This window comes from Melospiza georgiana, chromosome 16 (genome assembly GCF_028018845.1).
Source record: "Melospiza georgiana isolate bMelGeo1 chromosome 16, bMelGeo1.pri, whole genome shotgun sequence".
Lineage (NCBI taxonomy): Eukaryota > Metazoa > Chordata > Aves > Passeriformes > Passerellidae > Melospiza > Melospiza georgiana.
In genome coordinates this window covers 1504245-1532172 of record NC_080445.1, presented here as the reverse complement: position 1 = coordinate 1532172, position 27928 = coordinate 1504245, and the positions used below count along the sequence as shown (strand labels likewise).

The following is a 27928-nucleotide window of genomic DNA, read 5'->3' as shown; positions in this document are numbered from 1 at the left end:
CGATGACCACAGACATCCCTGGATCACAGTGAACACAGGCATCCCTGGCCAATGATGACCACAGACATCCCTGGACCGCAGTCCTGGCAACCCAGGTGCCAGCCCGGCAGCGTGCCCTGGGGATGGGCTCAGTCCCACCCAAAATCCTGGCCTGTCATCTGGTAGAACTTCATGTTGAAGGGTCTGTAGAACTCGCGCAGGCGCTGCACCACCTGCCCGTCGATGGTGGGGTGCGGCCGCCCCTTGGACTTGCCCAGACACCGGGGTTTGCTCCCCCCCTCGGGCTTCTTCAGGCACGGAAAGCCCTTGGTCTCGTTAAAGTAGAAATGTCTGTCTGTCACCAGCCTGTGGAGCCCCAGGAAGTCCTGGACACGGCCCATCTCCCCGGCGGGGTCGCTGACCAGCCTCTCCCCGCTGACGAACAGGAACCTGGAGAGGGGGAAGAACTGCAGCCAGTTCTCCAGGTGCTTGGCGTAGATGCCGATCCGCACCGCGCTCCAGCTGGTGTCGATCAGTCCCGTGCTGAGGTTTTTGAAGGCCAGGGCCTGGAAGCTGGGGATGGAGGGGTTTTTGGACAGGGTCTGTGTGTAGTCCGAGATGGCGCGGGTGACGGGGTCGCGCACCACCACGATCAGCTTCGTGTCCCGGGACATGTTGTGGATGCGCCGCGGGGCCTCCTTGGTCACAAAGTAGCTGGGCGTCTTCTCCATGGTGATCTGTCCATCCAGGGTCCGTGGCATCAGGCTCCTGAGGACAGACAGACACAGTCAGGGCTCAGCTGCTCCCACCTGATGTCTCAACGGGTGGGAACAACCCCAAAACCCAGAAATGCTCAGGGGCTTCCCAGCTGTGGCCGTGATATTATCTGAAAAATCCCTTTGCCGGGATCTGTTCTCCTGAGAAGCTGAGAGGCCTCAGAAACGAAATGCAAACATTGATTATCTACTGCTGTGGAATGCAACAGGTGCATCTGGGATTGGTCTCATGGGGTTGTTTCTAATTAATGGCCAATCACAGCTCAGCTATCTCAGACTCTCAAACACAAACTTTTGTTATTATTCCATTCCTATTCTTTTCCTTGCGAGCTTTCTGATTAAATCCTTTTCTTCTATTCTTTTAGTATAGTTTTAATATATCATTAATTTTTAAATATAATATATATATCATAAAATAATAAACCAGCCTTCTGAAACATGGAGTCGGATTCTCGTGTCTTCCAGACGAAGAGGAAGAGGCTGCCTGCAAACATCCACACCCAGCCACAGCCACATCTCCCCTTCCCTCCTGCCCCACCTTGTCACATCCCTCTGGTCATTTCTCATCTTTAAAACCCTTCCTAGGAGGCCCCGAGCTCCAGGCTCTCTGCCCACCTCAGCATTCCCTTTGTCCCCTCCAGTGTCCCCCTGTCCCACCCTGCAGGCTGCTGCTCCCCCTTGGAATCCCTCCCCAGCCCTGCAAATCCCTCCTGCCCTTCTCCTGCCTGCTCCCGCCTCCATCCCAACACAAATATTTTGGGACGGGGCTGGTGTTCATCCCTGCCTCGAGTCAGATTTCACGTCCCCGTGGGACTGCGGAGGAAAATCCCGGGAAATCCCATCACGGAGGTGATGCCCAAGCACCAGCTGGGAGCGGAGGTGCCCACCAAGGCTCCCTCCTCCTCCTCCTCTGCCTCCAGACAGGGAGCAGTTAAAGCCAGAAAAAGACTGTTTCCTTTTCAAAAGAAAGGCAGAAAAAAAACCCTGAGGGCCCAGCCATTGTGCTGGGTAAAATTCACTGCTCTGATTGTTCCCTCGTGCACTTTAATGAGGCATTAATTGCCGCAGAAATTACCCAGCCGTGTCACCCCGTGTGACAGAGCGGGTCCTCCCTGCCACCAGCACAGGCACCTGCCCTGCTGCCCCCCACAAAATCCCGGAGTGTTTGGGAAGGTGTAGGAATATCGGGGGTAGGACGGTCGGGACAGACGGACACGAGAGATCTCTGCAGCCAGGTTGTGGAATTTGGGGTTTATGGCAAAGGGCCTGGGTGCAGGGCCCTGCTGGGAGCTGCCATAGCTCAGAGCAGGGCTGAGAGAGGGGGAGAGAGGATGAGAGGGTGAGAGAGTAAAAACATAAAAGGGGTAAGAGCATAGAAAAGTAAGAGCTAAGAGTTCCCGTTCCAATACAATAAATCTTCTGTGCTGAATATTCTCATTCTCACTAACCAATCTAGTACAATATACAAATCCTACAGCATTTCCATACAGCATGTAAGAATCATTACATTACCACACTGTGTTACATTTTAAACCCTACAAACTCCTCTTTGGGCCCCTTCTGCCAAGCTGCAGGGTCTGCTCTGCCCCTTGGGCCTGCCTGCAAGCAGAGGGTGTTGTTCCATCAGAAGGGGATCACCTTCAGTTGGCCATGCCATTGTTTTCTATTTGTTCAGTAACTGAGGGATCTCAAAGCTTGCTTTCATTTCAATTCACTTACAGTTTCCATATTCTCAAAATCTTTTGCCAGGCAATCATATTGATAAGGCTTTCTTGTTTCATCCTCCCCAACAGGAAGGGAGCTCACAGATGCCACCCCTGCCAGGGCAGGGACCCTTTCCACTGCCCCCCGGTGCCCCATCCTGGCCCCGGGCACTGCCAGGGAGAGCCGGGGATTCTCTGGGAATTGCATCCCAGCGCTGGGGCTGTGCCTGGCAGGGAGCTGGGGACGGGGACAGGGCTGTGCCCAGCAGCATCTGCTCCTTATGTCATGGGGAAAGCTTGAGGTTTCCGGGATTTTTCCCCTGGACTCAGGAAAGAACATTTTATTAAAAGCATTTGTGAGCGGCGCTGGGCCCGCACAGCTCCCTCCCCCAAACAAGAGCCAAAGCCATTTGTGGCTTCTCCCCCGCTTTTATTTTAATTTTTGCACAGTGCCAGCGTTTTTAGAGGCATTTCCCATCCCTGGTGCCCTCACCTGGCAGCACAGCCCCTGTTTGGCACCAGTGGGTGCCCATGGATCCCAGGGCAGCCGCAGCTGCTTTTCCCATCATTTCCAGCGGTTTTCCCCAAATAACTGCACTCACCAGAGGCTGACTGACACAGCTCCTGCTGGGAATCACCTTCCCAGCCGGGATTAGACCCACCCCTGTCCCAGAGCCCAGGAAAACCCACGGGACGGGGATTGGGATTCACTGGGAGCACAGCACAGCTCCACCACCCTCCTGAGGGCCTTCCCACCCAGCCGAGCGTCCTGAACTTTAATCCCATGCAGGAAATGGCACCGGGCTTTCCAGGCTGCTCCACCAGCTTCTCCTGGCACCTTCCTGGGGCGTCCATTCTGTGTTTCCTTGGGATTTCTGAACGGCTCCATCCTCATCCTCACCCGACCCAGCCTGGCCCTGGACCCTTCCAGGGATGGGACAGGCACAGCCCCTCTGGAAAACCCGTCTTTATCTCTCCCTAACCCCTCCTATCCCTCCCTGTCCTGCACGGGGACATCCACACCCCCCACAGCTTAATTACAAGGTAATTAACAGAAGTTTTAATGAAAACCAGGGTTGGGAGGGGTCTCCCAGCGGCTCCTGTGGCTCTGATGGGTGCGGGGACCTCCATCCCTGAATTTCCTCATCCCAGGGACATCCCCTCGGGAACAGCCATTAATTGTGCCACACCTCCTCTTCCTCGGCAGCCCCAGCTCCTGGCACAACAATTAAACATTTCACAGTTTCATTAACGCCCCAATACTTCCCCTAAATGAGCACAGTTAATTATTGATAACACCCAGCTCTGGCTCAAACCGCCAAAGAGCAGAGCCGGCTTTGCTGGGCTCCGCTTTAACCCAAACATTAGGAACGTTAATTAAATTTACAGTTAATTCTTCCTGACCCTCAGAAAGCACCCTGGGAATGCCAAGCAGTGCCTGCAGGTACAGGACGCGGCACTGGGGAGCCTTGGAAGGAATTGGGATTTCCAGAGGAGGCTGTGTGCCCAGGAGGAGGGATAACAACCCTTTTGCCTCTCTGTTAAGTGATAAATGTTTGTTTTTAATTAATAAAACTGGCACTTGAGAGGCATCGGAGCAGGGGTTTCCTGCACAGAGACATTCAACACATGAAAATGCTTCCTCGGTTAAGGTAACACGCAATAAATTACAGCAGACAAAATGATGATAAAAATGCAGAGAGCTGCATTAAATAGTGATTAACAGCCACAGCAGGCAGGGAATCAAAGCAGACTCAAAAACCGGGCCAACAGAACTTTCCAGAGTTAATTGCTTCACGATTCCTGATGGTTTTTGGAGCAGAACTCCTCCCAGCACCGATGGGGATGCATTCTCTGGAGATAAACAAGTCTCCAGCCCAAAGCATCGCTGAGTTATCACCCAGGGCAGCTCCAGCAGTTAAATTAACTCTATCCCAGCCCAAAGCAGGAGAGCAGCACGGGCTCTGCCAGGGAGAAATTTCCACATGGACACAGGTCCTGCCTGAGCTGGGAGAGCCCAGAACCCCAGACCAGCCACGGGTGGAAATGATGGGTGCTGCGGGGTCAAGGCTTGCAGGTTCCATGTTATCACCAAAATGAGCAAAAAGGGGGATAAAAATTCCCCTCTCCACCACTATTTTTACAAAATGAGCCCTCACCAAAAAGCCCAGCCCAAAGGAGTGAAAAGCAGAGGTTTCTACCAGAGAGGGGACACAGCTGAGAGCTTTCTGCATGGCAAAGTGACTCCTCCAGGCACTGGGATGGGGCTGGGGACAAACCCAGAGCAGCTCAGGGGTGACAGCTCCGCCGGCCCCAGGGCAGGCAGGGGACACCCCCAGCTCCAGGGTGTAGCCATGATATTTTCTGAAAAATCCTTCATTTAGGATTTTTTCTCCTGAGAAGCTGAGAGGCCTCAGGAACAAAATGCAAACATTGATTATCTGCTGCTGTGGAATGCAACAGGTGCATCTGGGATTGGTCTCATGGGGTTGTTTGTAATTAATGGCCAATCACAGTCTGGCTATCTGGACTGTCTCAGTCACAAACCTTTGTTATCATTTCTTTTTCTATTCTTAGCCAGCCTTCTGATGAAATCCTTTTCTTTTAGTATAGTTTTAATGTAATATATAAATCAAAAGAAATAAAATAAATAATAGATCAAACCTTCTGAAACACGGAGTCAACATTCTCATCTCTTCCCTCATCCTGGGACCCCTGCGAACACCATCACACCAGGGGACACCCCGGGCAGGGTGACAGGCAGCAGGCCAGGGACAGAGCCGGTTTTGTGTGAATGTAAAATAGTTTGGGACCGGGAAGGGCTCGGGACATCGATCCTGCAGGCAGAGCCCGGTGCCATCGGATCTGCAGAGGAATCCTGGCGGGGTTTATCAATCACAGCCGGGTTTATCACAGCCGGGACAAGGCTGCCTTTGTGCCCGCGGGGCTCTCCGGGTGTCACACTGGAGCTGCCAAGTGTAGATAGCCACCTTCTCCTGCAGACAGCTCAAATTGCAGCCCCTCCGCTGGGGAAAAGGGTGCGAGGGGCAGGGACAGGAATTGCAGCCCTGAATCCCTGCTGGGCACTGCTGCGGGAATGGCAGAGCCCTGATCCCAAATAAGGGGGGACAGATGTGCTGAGCCCATCCCAGGGGTCTCCAGGACCTCTCCTTGCCACAGGAACCAGCGCAGGGCATAGAGGAGTGGACTGGGAAGGGATGGACTGGGGGAGATGAACTGGAAAAGATTGAACTGGAAGGGATGGGGTGAGCTGGAGGGATGAACTGGGAAGGGGTGAACTGGGAGGGATGGACTGGGAAATATTAACTGGGAAGGGGTGAGCTGGGAAATATTATCTAGGAAGGGATGAACTGGGAAGGCATGAATTGGGAAGGGATGGACTGGGAAAAATTAACTGGGAAGGGATGGGATGAGCCAGAGGGAAGAACTTGTGAGGGATGAGCTGGGAAGGCTGAGCTAGGAAGGGATGAACCGGGAAATATTAACTGGGAAGGTGGAACATGGGAAGGGATGAACCAGGAGGGATGAACCGGGAGGGAAGAGCTGGGAAGGATGAGCTGGGAAGGTGGAACATGGGAAGGGATGAACCGGGAGGGATGAACCGGGAGGGAAGAGCTGGGAAGGAGGAACATGGGAAGGGATGAACCGGGAGGGATGAGCTCCCCGAGCCGCCCGGGACTCAATTAGCCCACGTTCCTTTTTCCCCTAATTACCGAGCTGCTGCCCCTCGCCCTCCCCGGCAGGTCCTGGCAGAGCCCCCCCAGCGCTCCCCACCCCCGAGCTGCCCCCATCATTTCTGATTCTTTCGCCGATTCACAAATGTGCAAATGAGGCCGCGGCTTCCCAATCAGGCCTGGCCGGGAGCTAATTGGCTTTAAGCAGGGAGCCCTGGATATGCTGATGAGGGCAGTAACAAGGCCGCGATGCGCTGGAAGGGGAGCCGGGCCCTGGGCTCCACCACGGGCTGACTGAGACACGTCAATTAACAGGCAGGCAGATAATTTATTAATGCTCCTTTGCGCCCCTCTGCCCTTTGCTCCTAATTACCGTTTGATACATCACACAGCGAGGGGCTCCGGGGGTCGTGCTCCCAGCTGGGGCATCCCCGGGGGCTCCTCTTGCCCCCCAGAACCCCAAATTCCCCCCTCACCCCACAGAGCACCACAAGGGAGGGTCCCCAGCCCACACAAGGACCCCAAAGCTCTCCCAGTGCCACCCCTCGGGGTCCCTGGGCTGGGTTTGGGTGGATGAAGAGTCCCAGAGGAGGAGGAAAAGGGGAGGGGGGGTTGTGTCACCCCAACCCTCCCCGAGGAAAATGGGGACTGGCACATACCCAGCCATGATGGGGCACTGAAATTCCCCAAAAACCCGTCAGGAAATGGGGTTGGAAGGTGCCCAGCCATGATGGGGCACTGAATCCCCAAAAACCCGTCAGGAAATGGGGTTGGAAGGTGCCCAGCCATGACGGGGCACTGAATCCCCAAAAACCCGTCAGGAAATGGGGTTGGAAGGTGCCCAGCCATGATGGGGCACTGAAATTCCCCAAAAACCCGTCAGGAAATGGGGTTGGAAGGTGCCCAGCCATGATGGGGCACTGAATCCCCAAAAACCCCTCAGGAAATGGGGTTGGAAGGTGCCCAGCCGTGATGGGGCACTGAATCCCCAAACATGTCAGGGAATGGGGTTGTAAGGTGCCCAGCCGTGATGGGGCACTGAATCCCCAAAAACCCATCAGGAAATGGGGTTGGAAGGTGCCCAGCCATGATGGGGCACTGAATCCCCAAAAACCCATCAGGAAATGGGGTTGGAAGGTGCCCAGCCATGATGGGGCACTGAATCCCCAAAAACCCGTCAGGAAATGGGGTTGGAAGGTGCCCAGCCACGATGGGGCACTGAATCCCCAAACCCCTCAAGCCATGGGGCCTGGCCCATGCCCACCCTGCTGTGACCCTGGGCTGTGCCCGGTGGGGACAGGGCTGCCCTGGCAGCTCTCCCTCCCTCTGGAATGAAGCCCCCCAGCCTGGCAGCAGCCAGGAATGTCCTCTCCTCCCCTCTGGGTGTCCCTTTGAGCCGAGGGAGGGGACAGCCTGTGGCAGGTGTCCTGCCTGTGACCTGGGCTCTGATCTGGCCGTGACCCTTCCCAGCAGTGCCCGTGTGCCCCCTCAAACAGCTTGCAGATGAAGGAGCAACAGACTGGAGATGATTTATTCAGGAATTAAAGGTTCAGTACCCCCTTTAAAGGCCGTGCCTCGGCACTGTCAGCCTTCATTGCACACAATTAAAGGCCCTGCCTGCCCCAGCCCCCTCTCCTGCCTTCCAGGGGAAGGAAATCAAACAAAACCAACCCTCCCCAGCCCCGGGGGGCTCTGCTGAAGGACTCGGGAGCTCGGGAGTGGCCCTGAGCTCCTGCTCCAGCCTGGGAAGCTGCTCCAGCCCCGTTCTCTGCTTGGGATGGGGGATGGAGCTCTTGGGTTTGGTCCCCGTTCACAGGAGGGGATGCTTGGGGTTGGAGTGCTCAAAGTAAAGCACAGGCTGTTCCTGCAGCTGGAGCTGCTCTGGAGAGGATTTATCCCTCCTGCTGGTTGTCCCTCATCCTGGTTATCTCTCATCCTGGTTATCCCTTCTTCTGGTTATCCCTTTTCCTCTTTATCCCTCCTGCTGGTTATCCCTCATCCTGCTTATCCCTTCTCTTTATTCCTCCTCCTGGTTATCCCTTCTCCTGCTTATCTCTCATTCTGGTTATCCCTTCTCCTCTTTATTCCTCCTCCTGGTTATACTTTCACCCTTTTATTCCTCATCCTGGCTATCCCTCCTTCTGGTTCTCTCTCCTCCTGATTATCCCTTCTCCTTTTTATTCCTCATCCTGGTTATCTCTCATCCTGGTTATCCCTTCTTCTCTGTATTCCTCCTCCAGGTTATGCCTCCTTCTGGTTATCCCTTCTCTTGATCTCTCCTCTTGGTTATCACTCATCCTGGTTATCCCTTCTCCCCTTTATTCCTCCTCCTGGTTATCCCTTCTCCTCTTTATCCATCCTCCTGTTTTATCCCTCTGCAGCAATCTCGACCCCTGCAGGAGCTCAATCCCAGCCCAGCTCCAGTTTCGCTGTCCCACCTGGGTGGGGAGATGATGGGATAAGCCGGGGAGATGGGATAACAACCCCGGCTCGGTGGGATGGATCCAATCCCTCCCCTCCCAGCCCCACGGTGGCTCCAGCAGCAGGAATTCAATGAAAAACTTCCTTCCTCTAAGAAAGAAAGGGAAGGAACCCGCTGGCAGCGGCGGCGCTGGGATAATCCCTTTGCAAGGCAGTAAATTTCCCTGCAGCTCCCCCGGCAGTAATCCGGGGGATTATTGCACCTTTCAGCACGGGCAGCCTTTACAGAGCCTCTCCCCTCCCCGCGGATCTGGTGCTTTATGACCTGACCTGCTGTCTGAGCAGGGGAAACACAAATTACCCTCCTGTGAACCTGCAGCACAGACACTGGTGACAGATTTTATCCCCCTGGGAACCGGGGTCCTTGGGAGCGCCGATAAATGAGGGAAAATTGCTCCTGGAGCTGCTGGGGAGGGAGGGGACCCCGCTAACCCTGACTAGCCCAAGGTTTCTTTAAAAAAAAACAGCAAAAAATATTCCTGAGACCACTCTGTCTAAAGATCTTGGTTTCAATTACAAATTTTAAAATTACACTCATTAGTTCTCACTAAATTATCTCCTCACAGCAACAGGCTGGTCCTGCCTGGTTTCCCACCTTGATGGAGGAGAGGAAAGGCATAAAAGGGTCACAAAAATCACTGGGGTTTCCAGGTTTGCAGTTTACAGTTACACAGACAGCAGAAATAGGAATTCTTCCATCTCCTGATGCTTGGCTGAGCAGAAGGAAAAGGGAGGGAGGGACCCTTTGCACTACCCCAGGTTCCTCCAACCTGATCTGGGACACTGCTAGGGATCCAGGGGCAGCCACAGCTGCTCTGGGCACCCTGTGCCAGGGCCTGCCCACCCTCCAGGAGGGATTTATTCCCAAAATCCCATCCATCCATCCATCCATCCATCCATCCATCCATCCATCCATCCATCCATCCATCCATCCCAGGGGACACTCCCTGGAGTCACTCCCAGCCCACCAACTCCCAGCTAATTAGCCCAGCCTAATTAACCAGGGCAGGACCCCCATCCCCTCTCTGGCTGTGGCTCCCGGGGGTCCCTCCCTGTCCCAGTCCCAATCCCGGGGTGCAGCCAAAGAATTCCTGCCCGTGCCAGTGCCGCAGGTGCGGGAGCAGCAGGGAGGAAGGAAGGGAGGAAGGAAGGGAGGAAGGAAGGAGAGGAGGAGGAGGAGGAATTGCCCACACATGTCAGGCAGAGGCAGCCCCTCCCGCTGCCCCATTGACAGCTGCCCTGATTTGCTCAGCAGCTGCTGACGGGCAGCAGACAAGTCCCCAGAGCCATGAATAATTTCAGGCTGTTTGTGTTTATTTGATCTCGGGATGGGGCCGAGCCCCGGCCAGGGGCGGCCGGGCTCTCCAGATGGCCCCGAGGCCACCGTGGGCAGGGCTGGGGGTCCCCTGGCTGTCCCCTCCCTCACCCTGCTCCTGCACAGCCAGGGCGAGCAAGAATTTCACCTAAATCAAAATGCATTTCTACCCTGGGAAATTTCTACTCTGCCTCACCCCAAACCTGCAAAGCATCACCCCAAAGCCCCGTCCTGGCCCCCCTCGGCTGCCGTGTCCCCCCAGAGCAGGTTGTGCCTCTCTCATCCCGTGTCCCACCCAGCTCAGGGTGCTCCAGGCTGCAGCAGCTCCTCTGTGCCCTCTCCTCTCCTCCAAACCCCAAACTGGTTTCTGTGCTGTTTGTCTCGGGCCTGACGCTGTCACGCCACTCTCCTTGGGATGGAAAAGGAAAATGCATCCAGTTTTCCACAGAAACAACACAGATTCCCCATCTGGGTCAAATTTGTAATCCGGCCTGAGGGAAGATGGGAAACAAATTTAGCTTTATTTTTTATTTTTTTTTTGTGACTATCAGAAAAAGCCTCATTTCCTGGCAAGGAGCTTCACCCACAGCCTGGCAGGGATGGGAGCCAGCATCCCCAAACTCCTCTGTGCCATCCCATCCCAGTGGGAGGGAAATGGGAGAGGAGCCCCAGCATGGAATAAATTATTCTGGTCTCCTTAACCTGCTCAGCCCCTCAGCCTGCCCCAGGTAAGGGAGCAGCCCCCCAAATCCACGTGGGAGGTTTGGGAATGTGGGGATGCTGCTGCCCAGCTGGTCCCCAGGTGAAGGAAATGCCCCCTGAGCAGGGAGCTGGGCTGGATTATGCACTTTGCAGCACAAAAAAAAAGGGAAATCTGTTCCTCCAGCCATGGCCAAAGGGACTGTGGACACGTTGGGAAGGCTCAGGAATGTCCCAGGAGAGGCTGGACAGGACTTGGAGAACCTGGGACAGCAGAAAATGTCCCTTGCCCTTGGCTCTGGATGGGCTTGAAGGTCCCTCCAACCCAAACCACGCCGGAATTCCAGGATATCCTGAATTTTCTGCAGCTCCCAGAGCTCTGGGTGAGCCCCAGGTGATGGAGACGGGGGCTCTGTCTGTCCTGTCAGGGCTCCCTCGCTCCCCGTTCCAGCAGGAACAACTGGGAATTCTCTAACAAAACACTTCTTTCCACTGGAAAAGCCTCACTTTGTGGCAACTTTGTGGGAAAGAACTGGATTTTGCTTATTTTTAGCCTGGTTTCCTAAGGAAGCGTGGCTGGAGCAATCACACGCTCCGTCTGTCTGTCTGTCTGTCCAGCTGTCTGCCCTGTCAGATCCCACCAGCCCATTCCAGATTTGAGGGAGGAGGAGGATTAAAAATAGGGATTCTTGCACATTTCCATGGAAAGCTGCAGCTGAGTTCTGGCCAGGACCCCGTGAGGAAAACACCCCAGGATCAGGTAAATCCATGGAAAAACCCCCTGGGATCAGGTAAATCCATTTTCCCAATGAGGAAAACACCCCAGGATCAGGTAAATCCATGGAAAAACCCCCTGGGATCAGGTAAATCTATTTTCCCAATGAGGAAAACACCCCAGGATCGGGTAAATCCATGGAAAAACCCCCTGGGATCAGGTAAATCCATTTTCCCAATGAGGAAAGCACCCAGGAATGCCAAGGGTGCCACCCAGGAATCCTGCTGCAGGATTAAATTCAAATATTGGTGAATTAAAGTCCTCCTGAAAAGTGACCTTGCAGCAGATTGGTTTTTCCCTGCCCAGCAGCAGCTTTAGAATAAAACAACACAACCCCAACCCTTCTTTGGGCATTCCCAAATAGTTTTTTTCTCCCCCCCTAGTTGTTGTGAAAATTTTAGATAAGAAAACGTGTTGGGTAAAAATATTCAATTCCCCACAGCCTGCAGAGCCTCATCAAAAATCCATTTGAAGTATTACTCTCAAATCCCTCATGGCAATGGGATATTTTAAGGTCAGTTAAACTTATTATTCACTCAAGATTTGCTTTCAGGTCCCTGCATATTTCAAACAGATTTTCCCCTCATCTCTAACCCAACTCTGTTACAAAAAGCCCTTTCCTCCTCCCCCCTCCTTTTTTTTTTTTTTCTTTCCTGAAAAGAAAAAAAAGTTGTCAAAAGAAAAGATCCTAATCAAAAACAGCTTCTGAAGCCTTAAAAGCTGCTACAGTTTGTACTTGTTACCCAAAAACACTGAGCTATCTGCAGATCCCTAAATCCCCTGGCTCCCAGAACACTGAATGGAGCCGTGCTGGAAAAGGGGAATTAACTCCAATTTGTTTTTCTTATTTGCAATTCATTTCCTTGCAACAGGCTTTAGACACAGGTTTCATTTTTTTTCTCCCTTTCCTCAAACAAGGAAAAGAAGCAACTTCCAAACCTGCAGCCTGGGTTATTTGGGGATTATTTAGGATTTCCAGCTTGATGCAACTGCAGTTTCTGCTTCTACTATGCCCTTGCCCTCACAGGTATTTTGGTTGGGGTTTTTTACATAAAAATCACCTAAAAATACAATTTTTATATTTTCCCTGAGCCACAAATCTCCTTTTTCAGCCTGGAGAAGGGAAAGCTCCAGGGAGAGCTCAGAGCCCTTCCAGGGCCCAAAGGGGTTTCAGGAGAGCTCAGAGGGACTGGGGACAAGGCATGGAGGGACAGGACACAGGGAATGGCTTCAGAAAAGGGGAGTTTGGGTGGGATATTGGGCGGAATTCCTGGCTGGGAGGGTGGGGAGGGACAGGGATGGATCTGCAGAGCAGCTGTGGCTGCCCCTGGATCCCCGGGATGCCCAAAGCCAGGGCTTGGAGCAGCCTGGGGGGGTGGGAGGTGTTGGGATTGGAGCTGGAGGAGCTTTAAGGTCCCTCCCCACCGATCCAGTCTGGAATTCCCTGATCCCATGGAAGGTCCAGGGCCTTCGGTGTCAGCCCAAGCACGGCCAGATGTGCAGGGCTCTCCTAAAGCCATGCCCAGATGTGCAGGGCTCTCCCCCAGATGTGCAGGGCTCTCCCCCAAAGAGAGGGAGAGGAAAACACCCAAGAATTAGGTAAGCCATCCCCAGATGTGCAGGGCTCTCCCAAAGCCATCCCCAGATGTGCAGGGCTGTCCCCCAAAGCATCCCTGGATATTTAGTCTCTCTCTCTCTGGGGTGTGAGGGTCAGGCCAGGGGTTTCCATGCAGATCCCACAAACCTTCCCTGCTTTCCCCATCCCCTTTTGTCGAGGCTGTAAATCCCCAGGCACTCCCAGGTGACCCCTCACTGCCCACTTGTGTCTCTGAGCAGATCCCAGCCCCGTTCTCCCTCCTCCCCACAGCCAAGGGGACCTGCTGGGAGCCACCCCGGGCTCTGCTGCCCCTTCCTGCCCCAGCCAAGCCATCTCTGGGCATCTGTGCCTCAGCTGCAGCGTGGCTGCCCGAGGAGAGGGCCAGGAGTGATGCAGGAAGAGGAGAAAAAAGGGTTTGGATGGGTCTGTTCCTCATGTGAGCCTCGCCGCTCGCAGCCTTTGATTGCCACACAAATAAGAGATGGAAACTCACTGCAGGCACAGGAATTAATTAACGGGGAGAAGAAAGGAGCATCGGCCTGCTGGAGGCCTGGCATCGATTCCCGGGCGGGTTTTGAAGTGGCAGCAGCTCCCCTTGTTCTCCGAGGGCTGCTCCCCTCTGTCCTGCTCGGGGACAGCACTGTGGGGCTCATCCTGGGCTGGGCAGGGCAGACCTGCCTGGCTGTGGGGCACCTGCAGCACCTGCAGCTCCTGCTGCTCCCTCCTGCCTTCATCTGACCCGCTGAGCTCCTCAGACCACAGGAACCACCATTCCTCACTGGGCTGCCAGCGTGGGCTGGGGGTTTTTGTGGTATGGGAGGTGGTTTGGGGGTTTTTATGGTCTGGGAGATGTTTACATCTCCAAATGGCTTCCTAACCTCTGTTGCTGAAGTTTTTCTGCAGGTGAGAAGATCATGAACCACCTCTCTTGTATGGCAGGAAGGAATCTGTCTCCATGTTCTTAGAAGACTAATTTATTATTTTAAGATACTATATTCTATAGTATTCTTATATATTATATAGTACTATATATTATATATTACTGTATATTATATAGTATATTCTTATATACTAAGCTATAGTAAAGAATACAGAAGGGATACTTAGAGAAGGCTAAAAGATAATAAAGAAAACTCGTGACTCTCTCTTCAGAGCCTGACACAGCTCGACCGTAATTGGCCAAAGAGTGAAATCAACTCACACCAGAATCCAAGGAAACAATCTCCAACCACATTCCAAAGCAGCAAAACACAGGAGAAGCAAATCAGATCATTATTGTTTTCCTTTTTCTCTGAGGCTTCTCAGCATCCCAGGAGAAGGATCCTGGGCAAAGGGGATTTTTGCAGAAAATGTGACAGTGACACACCTGCAGCCCAGTTCCAGCCCAAACTGGGAGTGTGTTCAAGCACAGCTGTGCATGCTCACATGGGCCAAGGTTCTCCTGTCCCTGGAACAGTTTTCTTGTCTTCAGGACACGCTGGCTTCGAGCAAGAACTGAAACTCCCCCCGTGCCAAGGCTCAAAAATCATCAAATCCCTGGGGATGCCGAATTAAATCAGAGGAGCTCCCACCCTGTCCTCCACCCAGATCGTGCTTTAATTTCTTCTCAGCTGCGTGCAGAGAGTGAGATCTGTCCCTGGGAGCTCCCCAGTGATCCCAGAGGGTCTCACAGCCAGGTTTCTGTCCACAGAGCCCTGCCCAGCCCTGCAGCCATCAGCAGTGGGCTCAGGGCTGGGTACATCACACACACACAGCTCAGCGTGGAACTCATCAGCCCTGGGTGTCAGGAACCAGAAACCCCCCACAGCCAGGCGTGTGCTGACACTCGCAGGAATTTGTTTGGTTGTGGCGCTGACATGAGGCTCGCACAGCTGGGCACAGCTGGAATTAGGTGCTCACTGAGCCTCTGAGCCTTCATTTAAAGGCATTTTGCCCAGGAAAAAAAATGTTTAGAAAAGGTCTTGCACCATCGGAGTGATTAATGGTGAAAGGAATCTCCCCTGGCCAGTGTCTGCTCAGTAATTCAAGTTTTATGAGCTCTAACATGAGCGAGGCCTGGGTGTGATCCCTGCTCAGCCCCGTGCATGCAGGGCACCCTCACACGCTCCTGATCCTCCTCAAAGCAGCCAAAGATGAATTTTTAATATTCACACCAGGACCAGAACAAGGCTGTCCCTCATTATCTGCCTTGTAACGAGACGGGGATCAAACACAGAGCGGTGGCACAGTGACACCAGCCCCACACGTCCCCTCTGATGGCACAGGGGGTAATTAACTGCCATGTCACACTCAGGCTAACGAGGGTGACCCACTGGGGGTCCCCTGCCCTGGGGATCCATCCATCCATCCATCCATCCATCCATCCATCCATCCATCCATCCATCCATCCATCCATCCATCCATCCATCCATCCATCCCACACCATCCAAAATGAGCTCTGAGCTCCCCAAACTCCCTCACACCAGCTCCAAACAAACCCCAAAGCCAGGGGCAGCCAGGATCCCCAAAAAACCCTGGGAGACCAGAGCAGGACAGTGCCTGAGCATAGCAGGTGAAATCCCCAGCCCTAACCCAAAACACCACTCAATGAAGAAGAAGGTGAAGAAGAAAGATTAGTTATTGTCTTAAAACTTGTGTCTCAACTCTCTATATATTACTATATTCTAAAACTTGAAGTTTTTGACTCTGTGCTATGACACACTTCCAACCAACTGCACACTTGCAATCCTGGTGTTATCCATCAATTCTGGAATTTTCTCCAGGGCCTCAGGACAAACTCAGTGCCCTCCTGGGAGTCAGAGTCTGTCAGCACAGAAATCTAAAAATCCCAATACCCAGAGCTCCAATCGTGCAGGGCCCTTCCCGGGCTGATGCAAGCCCTGTGTCCCACCCCAGGGAGCAGGATGGGGACACCTGTGTGTCCTGTCCCACGGGCTGTGTCCTGTGGGCTGTGTCCCATGGGCTGTGTCCCTGTCCCACTGGCAGCAGCCCATCCCATCCCACCCCATCCCAGCCCCTTTCCCGGCTCCTTTGTGTCCCGGCGGATGCGGGTTTGTCACGCTCGGGGCTCGGGCACTGCAGGGGGACATTCTACCCGGCTTTTCATGCACACAAACCCTGCCTGCCCTCAACAAAACCCAAACCTCGCCTCAAAGTCCTTGGCAGCGGCCCCTCGAAATTTTTCTCAGGCTTGTGTGGCTCTGGGGGACGACTTTGGGAAGCAGAGGAGCGACAGAGGAAAAATAAAGCCCCCTCCCCTGTACCGCTAGGCTGGCGCTTGCAGGAAAAGGGGGGACAGCCCTGGAGAGACTGTGGCACGCTGGGGACAGTGGGGACAGCAGTGTCCCCTCTCCAGGACAGCAGTGTGACAGCAGTGTCCCCACGGACAGCAGTATGCCATCCTCAGACAGCAGCGTGCCCTGGCACAGCAGTGTCCCCTCCCCGTCCCCAGGCACTATCAGCACTGAGCCATCACGCTGACAGTGACAAGTGGCCGATCGATCGATGGCACTGACCGAGCCCCCCCCCCCGGGAATTGCAGGATTTCTTTGGCCGCCACTTAAGGGACAATTCCTGCCTGGCAGGGTGGCCCTGGAGGGGACATTTGTCACTCGGAATTACCGGGGACTCAGGCGGGATGGGGCAGGTGGGGACACGGAAACATGCGGGCACAGAAGCCTCCAGAGAGAGGAAAATAAAATCAAATTAAATAATCTGTGGAGATGGCAGAGGCATTTCGGGATCCTGCCCCGATGGTGCTTTGATTTCACCCCCAGAATGAATTATGGACTTGTGGAATCATGGCTGGAAAAGCCCTCTAAGATCACCCAGCCCAGCAATCCACAGGGCTGTCAAATCCCCTCAGGGATGGGGACTCCACCCTGTCCTGGGCAGCTGTGCCAGGGCTGGGCAGCCCTTCCGGGAAGGAATTTTCCCTAAAATCCCACCCTGAGGCCGTTCCCTGTGCTCCTGCCCCTGTTCCCGGCTGTGCCCTCCTGGCAGGAGCTGTGCAGAGCCAGAAACTCCCCCTGATCCCCCTTTGCTCCAGGCTGGGCCCCTGCCCGGCTCCCTCCGGGATTCTGCAGCCCCTGCCCAGCCCCATTCCCCTCCCTGGCCACGCTCCAGCCCCTCCATGTCCTTCCTGCCGTGCCCAAACCTGTCCCCAGAGCTGAGCCAAGCCCTGGGACAGGTTTGGGATGGCTTTGGGACAGGTTTGGGACAGGTTTGGGATGGTTTTGGGACAGGTTTGGGACAGGTTTGGGATGGTTTTGGGACAGGTTTGGGACAGGTTTGGGATGGTTTTGGGACAGGTTTGGGATGGCTTTGGGACAGGTTTGGGACAGGTTTGGGATGGTTTTGGGACAGGCTTGGGATGGCTTTCAGACAGGATTGGGATGGCTTTGGATGGCTTTAGGATGGCTTTGGGACAGGTTTGGGACGGCTTTGGGATGGTTTTGGGATCAGTTTGGGACAGGTTTGGGATGGCTCTGGGACGCCGCGGCTCTGGAGCAGCTGGGAGGTTGCACAAGGCAGGAGCAGAGCCGGGATGTGCCCCCCGGGGACGGGCGCTGTCACTTGCCTTGGCCCTTCCCATCAATCACCGCCGCCTGCTTTTATTCATTTATTTTATTTTATTTGCATAACGCGGCTGCGAATTGCCGGCTGGATCAGCCTGGAGGGTGTGGATGGGGCAGGGGAGGGGACGCCAATTCTTCACTCCAGCTACAGAAAAGCCCTCCAGGTGTGCCCGGGGCCAGGTGTGCCACACACAGCTCAGGGGCTCGGGGATAAATCAGCAGCAAAGTGGTCAATGAGCCTTTCCCTGCCCAAGGAGCTTAACAAGGTCACAGCCTTGTTCTCCCCACGCTAATGAGCGCAGGTTCCTAATAAGACCTCAGTGACAAGTGACTGTATGAATGTAATTCCCTCCTGCTCCTGATCAATTCTGTGTGCTAAGATGCAGAGCAGCCCCGGGGGCGTGGGAGGCTCCTGCCACCCCTCCCTCTGAGCTGCTGGCAGGGAGAGAGGAGTTTATTACGAGATTTCCTTGGTGGAGCCCACCAAAATCACTCCCAGGAGGAGCCGGGCAGCTCATCCCACTCCCAAAGTGCTGCTCTCATCCCAGGCTGCCTGAAACATCCCGTGCTGGGGCTCTAACAGCCCAGATAGTGAATTTTTCTGAATTTCAGCCATTTTCCCTGCATTTCAATCTGGGACCAGCACTCCCTGAGCTCCAGGTCAGGGCACAGCCTGTGGTGGAGCAGGGACGCTCTCCATAGACCATCCCAGCCATGCAAACCTGGCTCATCCCTGCTCTCCATGGACCATCCCAGCCATGCAAACCTGGCTCATCCCTGCAAACCTGGCTCATCCCTGCTTTCCATGGCTCTGCACCATCGCAGCCATGCACACCTGGCTCATCCCTGCTCTCCATGGACCATCGCAGCCATGCAAACCTGGCTCATTCCTGCTCTCCATGGACCATCCCTGCTCTCCATGGACCATCCCAGCCATGCAAACCTGGCCCATCCCTGCTCTCCACCAGCCCTGGTACCACACACAGAGCTGGACACGGACCCCGAGTCCTGGGGTGACCTGCAGGACCCCACAGCTCCCCTGTGCCCTGTCACAGTCCCAGTGCCACATCCAAATTTCCATCTCAAACGGGTCAGAGTCACTCACTGCAGGGATGCATGAGTAATTTGGAGGATTCCTGTGATCTGAGCTGTCTCTGAGCAGAGAAGGAGGGCAAGTCCAAGGAGCTGCTGTGAGTGTCCCACTCAGGACCATCACCACAAAAGGTGAGTGTGTAAAACCTGAGCCAAGACCTCAACCCTGCCACGGGCAAAGCTCAGGGCTGCGACCACCACGAGTTTGTCATGGTGGGATTGGGGGGTCTGGGCTGTTCCTCATGAATTTGGGGAGGCCCTGGCACAGGTGCCCAGAGCAGCTGTGGGTCCCTGGAAATGCCCAAGGCCAGGCTGGGCACTGGGGCTTGGAGCAGCCTGGGATGGTGGAAATGTCCCTGCCATGGCAGGGTGGGATGAGCTGATCTTTGAGGTGCCTCCCAACACAAACCATTCCATGAATTCCCACAGGAAAGGGAGGACTCATCTGAAACCCCTGCATGGACCAGCCCTGGCTGCCTTCACCCCCCAGAGCAGGCTTCCAGCCAGGCCCCACAGAAGCCTCTCAGAGCATCCCTGTGCTCCTCACTTTAATATTCTGGCCATCCCAAGAGCCGGGATGTGGGGAGGGAACTGCAAGGCTCAGGTTCCACCCTGTTCCCAGAGTTCTGTCCTGCAGGCAAGGAGCATCCATGTATCCATCCATCCATCCATCCATCCATCCACCCATCCATCCATCCCTGATCCATCCATCATTCATTCCCATCCCTAATCCAACCCTCACCCATCCATCCGTCCATCCCTGTCTGTCCGTCCATCCATCCACCCATCCATCCATCCTTGATCCATCCATCATTCATTCCCATCCCTAATCCAACTCTCACCAATCTGTCCATCCATCCATCCATCCATCCATCCATCCATCCATCCATCCATCCATCATCTGTCTGTCTGTCCACCCATCCATCCATCCCTGATCCATCCATCATTCATTCCCATCCCTAATCCAACCCTCACCCACCCATCCATCCCTGTCCGTCCATCCGTCCATCCATCCATCCCTCCATCATCCATCCATCCATCCATCATTCATTCCCATCCCTAATCCAACCCTCACCCATCCATCCGTCCATCCCTGTCTGTCTGTCCGTCCATCCATCCATCCCATCCGTAATCCATCCATCCCTCATCTGTCCATCCCTCATCCATCTATCATTCATTCTCATCCCTAATCCAACCCTCACCCATCAATCCATCCATCCATCCATCATCTATCTGTGCATCCATCCATCCATCCATCCCTAATCCAACCCTCACCCATCCATCCCTGTCCGTCCGTCCATCCATCCATCCATCCATCCGTCCATCCGTCCATCCATCCATCCATCCCTCATCCCTCATTCCTCTCTCCGACACCCCCAGCTCCCTGAGCAGGAGGATTTCCACAGCCCTTTGAAAAGCCATTTAAAGCTAAGTCCCGGCATTAAACCTGGCCTTTCCCCGGGCAGCTTTTCAATCTCTGCCCGAGCCTGTTGCAGCAGAAAGTTTTTGAAAAGGTCAGGAGGAAGCTTTTAAGCATCTTTGCCAATTAAGTGCTGGAACCCCCTCCCCGCCGCCAGAGCTGCCCGTCTCCATCCCAGGGGAAGGTAATTACTGTTTTATAAATAAGCTTTGAACTCTCTTAAGTAATTGTCTCTCCTTGCATGAAAGCACCCTCTAAATCCACCGGCCTTTTCCACCTTCTGTCACTATCAAGAAAAAATCCAGGGAAAAGAAATCCACCTAATGCCTCGCAGGAGAAACTCCCAAACTTTCCTTTACACTGCAGTGATTATTTCTCCAAGCTTTCAGTAATTCCACTAACAGAAGCCTTGTGGCTTTCCCGGCTCTTGGTGAATTTTTTTGGCAATATTTGACATATTTTCAAAACTTCCCTGGAGTTACATGGACCAAAAAAAAAAAAAAAAAAAAAAAAAAAAGCCACGTTTCAATATTTCAATTTCTACCCCCTGAGGTTACAACCAGAGAAAGGACAGGAATGAAGAAGCCTTTTCCAAAGGTATTAATTCCCATAATGTTATTTTTTTTAAACTAGCCCTGTGATTTCTGGGTGTGTTTAAGCAGCCTGGGATAGAAATCCTGGCAGATGTGAAATCCTTAACCCCTGCACACCCCCTGCCCAGCCCGGGTGCAATCCCCCCATTTATTTAACAGAGCAGAGACAGGGAGAGCATTCCTGAGGCGGGGAGAGCTCCTTCCACACTGCAAGTCGCAGCTTTTATCCCCAAAATCCCAGCCAGCATTAACACGCAGCTCCAATCGCTCGGGCCTGACGCGATCTGAGCAGCAGCACAAGGAAAACCCGACTTCATTTCAGCCTGGAGGCTGAGCCAGACCCAAATTCAGGCCCAAACTCGGGCCCCCAAACCTGCTTGGCTCAGCAAGAAGCACTTGATGGGACCGGGAAGAAAACCTGGCCGGGTGGAAATCAAGGAATAACGTGAAATTGGGGGGCAGGAGGGTTGAGCTCCTCCTCACCCCATCCCCGACCCCCCAAACCAGGACAGGCACAGCCCCTGTCCCTCCCCACCCGCAGCAGTCCCTGCCTGGGAGCTCTTTAAATGGTTTCAAATGTTAATTCCTCATCGTGGCAGTAAAAGCTATTTTTAATCCCACGTGAAAGCAGTTTGCAGAAACCCAAACTTTGCACGAATTATGGATTGCTTCCCAAGTGCTGGGAGCAGAAAACAGGGGCACATCATCAGGAAGACCCATCCGGCTGCCCAGAGCTTAAACCTGGTCCTAAGGGTAGGGCTGGGGCTAAAACAGCGCATAAAAGCCGATCCAAAACACTCCGCCTTCAATAAAAGCTTTAGTGTATCTTGTTCTTAGTTAAAATCAGCTTTTTCTCAGGTTTCCCGCATGTTCTCTTTGTACTCGGGGTTCCATTTCCCAAACACGGGGGTGAGGATCCGGCAAGCTGAGACAGAAAGGTCTCACTTGTGAATGGAAGCGCAAAAAAAAAGGAGAAAAGATCGCACAGAAATAGAGGCGAGAAGCTGCGGGGCCGAGCGTCTGCGAGCGGCCCCGGAGAACAAGGGCGGCTCTGAGCCTGAAACCGAGCCCATCGCGAGGGGAGATTAGCGGTGCCAATGAATAAAGATAACGTCCCGGAGCAGCCCGAGCATCGCCGGCCCGGATTCCTTTGTCCGTCCCCACCTTTGCGCTCCCCGAAAGGAAAGGAAAGCCGAGCCAAGCTCGCCCTGCAAGCGGTGCCAAATCGCAGCCCGGTGGCTCCGGAGGAGCCGCTCCCATTCAGCAGGGCTATGGAGCGTCGCGATCTGTCTGTGCAATCACAGCACGCACAAAAACCCCTCCGGGCACCCGCTCTCAGCCGCACTTTTCAGCTGCCAATAACGCAGAAGTCAAAAGAGCAGCGCCGCAGCCGCGTCCTGCCCCTGCCGCTCAAAGGGGCTCCGAGATAACAAAGTCTGCCCCAAGAAATGCTGGAAGCCTTTCAAGAGCGCTGCGAGCTCCCGTGAATGGGGCTGGGAAGGGGAGGGGGCGAAGCCCATGGGCCGGGAAGGGCTCTCTGCTCCCCCTGCACCTTCCCGGAGGTGCTGCCGATCTGCGACGGCCCAGCAGCAGCGCAGGGGGATGAGGAGCCCCCTGAGGAGAGTTTCTCCCTCCTCCTGCCAGCTTTCGTGTTGGATGGGACGGGGAAATTACAGTGAAAAGTTGAATCTGGCCTCGGAGTGTCTCGGAGCTCTGGGCTGGCTCTGCGGGGCCTGAGGATGCTCGGTGGGATTGCAGCCCCTCGTGTCCCTCTGGCTGCAGAGGGACAATCACCGGACATCCCCCGGTACTTTTAAATACTTCTGATGCAAACTGTGTGAAAATTGAGGATCCTTTACAATCCCTACAGATTGTAGGAGCTCAAGCCCAGGGACACACGGGGTGCAGGGAGCCCTGGCCCAGCACCATTCCTGCCCAAACCTTCCTCTGGCCCTTGGGAAAAGCAGGAGGATGGGATGGGGGAGAGGGACAGGGACCCCAGACCTCACAGGGAAACCCGAACCAGAGGAAAAGCCCATCCACACTGAGCCACGGGAGAAGCCCATTCACACTGAGCTGATGCTGCCACAAACCCCTTCACCCCATAAATGTTGTTTTCCTCCATCCCCACAGGCAGCACCTGGCCCCACACCTTCACAGGTGCTCCAAGTTTTGCAATGGATTTCTGAATCTCACCCCAAACTGCTCGGATTCAATTCAGTTTTTACCATTTCTCCTCACCTGCATTCCCACAAAACACCACAGACAGTCCCAGGCCCCCACACCCCAAACTGCAGCAGACACCCCAGCATCCTCTCTTCTTTTTATGTAGGTTTCCTTCAAGCAGCACTGAGTGCCAAAAAAAAATAATTAAAATTGTGTTTTGCTTGAGGAGAAAGCATCCCATCGTGCTTGGATCAGCCATTAAATCATTTATGCTGCAGCCTCCGAAAGGTGTCTAATCCTCTTAGAATTAGCTAAAGCTGTAGTAACTCAAGGAATTCTGTAGGAGAAGCTTTTGCAGAACATTTTCTTTTCGCTGCTACTCCAAAACCAAGGGGGGCTTTGGGCCATTTCAAATTTAAATTGAATAAAGCAATCCAGAAAGAATAAGTTATTTCAGTCAGTAACTTACAACAAACTGCTCATCACCCACGAGGAGATGCTCCTGCCAGAGCAGGGAAATCACTACGGGACAGAGCAACAAAATAATTCTGGAGTGATATTTCCAAGGGAATTCTTCTTCCACATTTGCTCAAAACAAGCAACAACCTACAGGTGCCTTCGGGCCAAATATCTTGGCGTGAGAAGCACTTGGTGTAATTTCGGTTTCCTAGCAAGTTCAAATATTTTAAAAATGTTTACGCCACTTTGGAGATATCCATAGGAAAAACCCGATTTTCTGTCCAACTCCTCTTCCCCTCCACTGCAGCACACCCCAGCTTTAAACATTTAGCTCTGTCTGGCTTTGCCGGGGATAAAATCCCTCGGTGCTGCGAGGTCTTGTGAGAAGACAAAACAAGAGGCAGAGAGGAGAGGAAGCGAAGGGAAATGCTTGTGTGTGTGTGTGTGATTAAAACCACACTTTATGCAGACTTCAGTAAAACATCTCCCGATTTTTGCCTCGCCCCGGAGGATGCGGATTCTCCCCAGCCCAGCAAACCTTCCCCGCTCCGTTTCCCCAAATTTACCACAACCACATGCGGGATCGCCCTGATCCTGGTGTCAGGCCAGGCTCCCTGCGAGCGCTTCCAGCACTAAAACCCGCGGCAGAGCCATCCAAACTCAGATTTATTTCTGCTCCTTCTCTGAGCTCCGTCCTGCGAGCCTCCCGAGCGATATGAAAGCGTTCGATCTTCCCTTCCCCGCTTTAATTATGCGCTCGCAGTCATTAAAGCCCCATTCTGCCGAGCAGCGAGAGCCAGCTCGCAGCCCTCGCCCCAAAAAAGATTGGTGATCATCATTATTGCTCCTGGAGCGGCGCGGAGCCGAGGAATGAGCTCGTAAATCACGGCAATATTAATGCGGCCGTAAAAATGAGCGCCGCTACTTACTGGAGTTTGAAGGTGTGCTAAGTCGTAACTTTACGGCCCCAGATGTGGGCTCGGAGAGCTGAAAGTCTGCGGGTAAAATTACCGCTAAAATGACTCTTGCCATTAAAGACGCTGATTTTTCACAGGTTGTTACTTGGGCGAGGGCTGGGAAGCCGCAGCCTCCCCCAAAGGATGGAGAGGGAGAAACGCGGGGCTCGGGGAGAGCGGGATGGGGGGCAGGAAGGACAGCAGAGCTGCTCCTTTGATTGTTTTCAGATGTTTCCCCGAGAGCACCACGGCGCTTTCATACATCGACACGTTTGGATTGCCTTCAGAATAACGGGGCAGATTCAGATTCCACCCCCGGCTTGCAGGGAGTTATCGCTGCCGACCGCCTTGGCCCAGCGCTCCGGAGCTGGCCGGGAGACGGAGTTTAATGCGCTCCACATGCACAGTAGCTGCTCCTCCGAACGCTTTATCGCCCCAAAAGCTCAATCCCATGGAAACTCTCAAAAAACAAAACCCTTGGATCGCTCCAGCTCTGCCCTTTGCCCAAGGGGATCCCACGGACTCGCTCAGGATCAAGCCTGAAGTCCTCGCTCATTTCTGTTTTTCAGAAGCCACACCGATAAAACAATTCCTAAAGGAGCGCGGTGGGCAGACGGGGGCACGGCTGGGCGTAAAGGACTAAAGGTTAAAACCTCAAAGGCTGCGGAGTGAAACGAGCGCAGTTCTGCTGCCGCTTTCGTCCCTGGCCGGGCGGGATGCGGGATGGAAGGTGTGGGGACAGGGAGGGACACGGGGACAGGGACGGACACGGGGACAGGAGCGACGCGGGGACAAGGACACCGCTCACCACGCCGCGACAGCCCCCCAAAAGCAGCCCCAACCCCGGCGAGGCTCGGAGCTGCCCCCCGGACCCCCTTCCTCTCCCGGGACCCGCCTGTTGCGGACCTACCACATCCCAACCCGTGCGGCAATTAACGGCGCGCTAATTACCGACCCCCTCAGCCCTCCCGACACCGCCGCGTCCTCACCCACCTGTACCAGCGCAGCCCCTTCTCGTAGCACCTGTCGAAGAAGTGGGGCTCGGCGCCCACCGCCCGCACCCCGGGGTGCGCCCGCAGGAACTCGAGCAGCGCCCGCGTCCCGCCCTTCTTCACGCCCACGATGATGGCCTGGGGGAAGCGGCGGCTGCCGCCCCCCGCGCCCGCCGCGCCCGCCGCCGCCTCCCCCGGGCCCGCGGGCAGCGCAGCGGGCGGCGGCGGCGGCAGCAGCGCGGGCGGCAGCGGCTCGCAGGGCCCGGGCAGGCAGGACAAGAAGTAGGTGAAGAACAGGATCATGGTGAGCAGCAGCGAGGCGCCGCGGCCCCCGGCGGCTCCCAGCAGCCGCCCGCTACATCCCATCGGGGGCCGCGCATCCCGCGCCCCCCGCCCGGCCCCGCGGCCCCCCGAGCTCCCCCCGGGCCCGGCCCGGCCGCGCCGCCCCCACGCGGGGCGGGGGAGGGCGAGGACACGCGCGTGGGGCGGGGAAGGGACGGGGAGGGGTCTGGGAGCGGGGAGGGGGCGCGGCACACGCGGGATCGGGGATCGGGGATTGCGCCCCCCACGCGGGGCAGCGCTCCCGGCCCCGGCCCTGCCGCGCACGGGACGCGTTTGCCCGCATTTCCCTGTGCTCCCACGTGTTTTCCCTGTATTTTCCCTTTCCCCCCCCATGTTTCTGCTCGTTTTTCCATGCTACCCCACATTTCCCCATGTTACTCCATGTTTTCATTTTTTCCTACATTTTCCCACATCTCCCCCTATTTTCCCACATTTTTACCACGCTTCCCCATGTTTTCACACACTTCCCACATTTCCCTGTGTTCTCACATGGTTTTCCCTGTATTTTCCTTTCTCCCCCACATTTCTGCTTGTTTTTCCATGTCACCCCACATTTCCCCGTGTTACTCCATGTTTTCCCACATTTCCATACATTTTCCCACATTTCCACACATTTCCCACATTTTTACCATGCTTCCCCATGTTTTCACACACTTCCCACATTTCCCTGTGTTCTCACACATTTTCCCTGTATTTTCCTTTTTTCCCCCACATTTCTGCTTGGTTTTCCATGTTACCCCACATTTCCCCATGTTACTCTATGTTTTCACTTTTTCCCCTATTTTCCCCCATTTTGCCCCATTATTTCCCCACATGTCCCCCTATCTTCCCACATTTTCCCCTATTTCTCCACCTTTCCGCACATTTCCCCCTATTTTTCCATATTTTTACCACGCTTCCCCATGTTTTCACACGCTTCCCACACTTCCCTGTGTTCTCACACGTTTCCCATGATTTCCCACATCATTTCTCCAAACTTCACCACATTTTTCCCATCCATTTTTCTCCTTGCCCGTGTTCCCTCCTCCTCCTCTCCCCATTCCCGGGGGCTGCTTTGGGGAAGGGTCCCACTCCAGCAGCAGAGCAGGGTCTCCCAGGCTGGTGTCTTAATTAGCCTATTAATGTAATTAACTCTGTTTAATTAATCCCCGGGTTCTCCAAGAGCTGGGGACGGGGATCCATGGCCTGGGATGGGCAGGGGGGAGCGGAGCTGGGCTGGGGTCCGTGAAGGTCCTGTAGGGCCACAGTGGCACCAGTGGGGACTTGTGGGGTGACAAAGCTGCAGGGTGGCACTGGGACATGGCTATGAGGTGACAAAGCTGCAGGGTGGCACTGGGACATGGCTATGAGGTGACAAAGCTGCAGGGTGGCAGTGGGACAGGGCTATGAGGTGACAAAGCTGCAGGGTGGCAGTAGGACAGGGCTGGGGGGTGACAAAGTGGCAGGGGGACACTGGGACATGGCTGGGGGGTGACAAAGCTGCAGGGTGGCACTGGGACATGGCTATGAGGTGACAAAGCTGCAGGGTGCCACGGTGACAGGATGGCAGGGTGGCACGGTGACGGGATGGCAGGGTGGCACGGCGGCAGTGACACGGGGCCTCAGGGGACACGGTGACACGGCTGCCTGGCCGCAGGGCCGGGGCTTTGTGCCCTCTCGTGGCCGGTCCCGCGGTGCTCTCGGAGGGCCGGGACAGCCCCAGAGCCCTCCCAGCCCAGCCCCGAGCTCCAGGGCCGGCAGCTGTCAATGATGCTTTGGGTTTGTTCCTGTTTCCCAGGTTCTGGACTGCACTGGTACAGAGCTCTGAACTCCACAGAAAGTGTCAGCAGTTCTCCTCACAGCTCAGGCGCACAGAACAATCCTTGTCCAGCCCCAGAACCAAGGACACCGCTGCAGCTAAAGCCCAGAAAGTGCAAACAACAGGGAATAGAGGGGAGAAAAACAAGAAGGATGGAACTTCATAACCTAAAGCTATAACTGGACAATTAACTCCAATATGCAAAGGGACCAAAACTTATGAAAATGTGAGACCTCATCCATTCTGTGACCATTTTTGTTTCATCTTTGGTGTAGCCGCAGCCAGGCCCTTGCACTGCCCAAGGTGTATCCACTAAGGCCTTTTAATAAATCCCTGCTTTATCCTTGAGCTCTGCCCAGGCTCTGTTCTCACTCAGCCTCCCCAGGCATCCCCATCAGAGCAGCTCCACCAGCACAGCCCCATCCAAACGCTGCGCCTGGCCAGCCCTGGCTGCCTTTCCCCGAGCCTCTGCAAACAGGAGCTGCTCCAGCTCCCTGTTTGCCTTGGGAGGGC

General features: G+C 54.7%; 1 protein-coding gene across 1 annotated transcript; it reads right to left on the bottom strand.

Annotated features, from left to right (window-relative positions):
* Window positions 1-110: 110 nt before the first annotated feature.
* On the bottom strand, window positions 111-25641 carry HS3ST6 (heparan sulfate-glucosamine 3-sulfotransferase 6). The gene is made up of 2 exons (XM_058035209.1): window positions 25277-25641; window positions 111-747 (listed from the first exon to the last, which is right to left on the bottom strand). The coding sequence occupies exons 1-2, from the start codon at window positions 25639-25641 to the stop codon at window positions 129-131; spliced, it is 984 nt and encodes a 327-aa protein (XP_057891192.1). The 3' UTR covers window positions 111-128.
* Window positions 25642-27928: the final 2287 nt, after the last annotated feature.

What these genes read in the sequence shown, in the direction of transcription:
- HS3ST6 (XM_058035209.1), bottom strand. Translation starts at nt 25,641, where the DNA reads ATGGGATGTAGCGGGCGGCTGCTGGGAGCCGCCGGGGGCCGCGGCGCC. An exon ending in AAGGGGCTGCGCTGGTACAG is followed by an intron (nt 748 to 25,276) that starts GTGGGTGAGGAC and finishes GTCTGTCCTCAG; the next exon opens with GAGCCTGATGCCACGGACCC.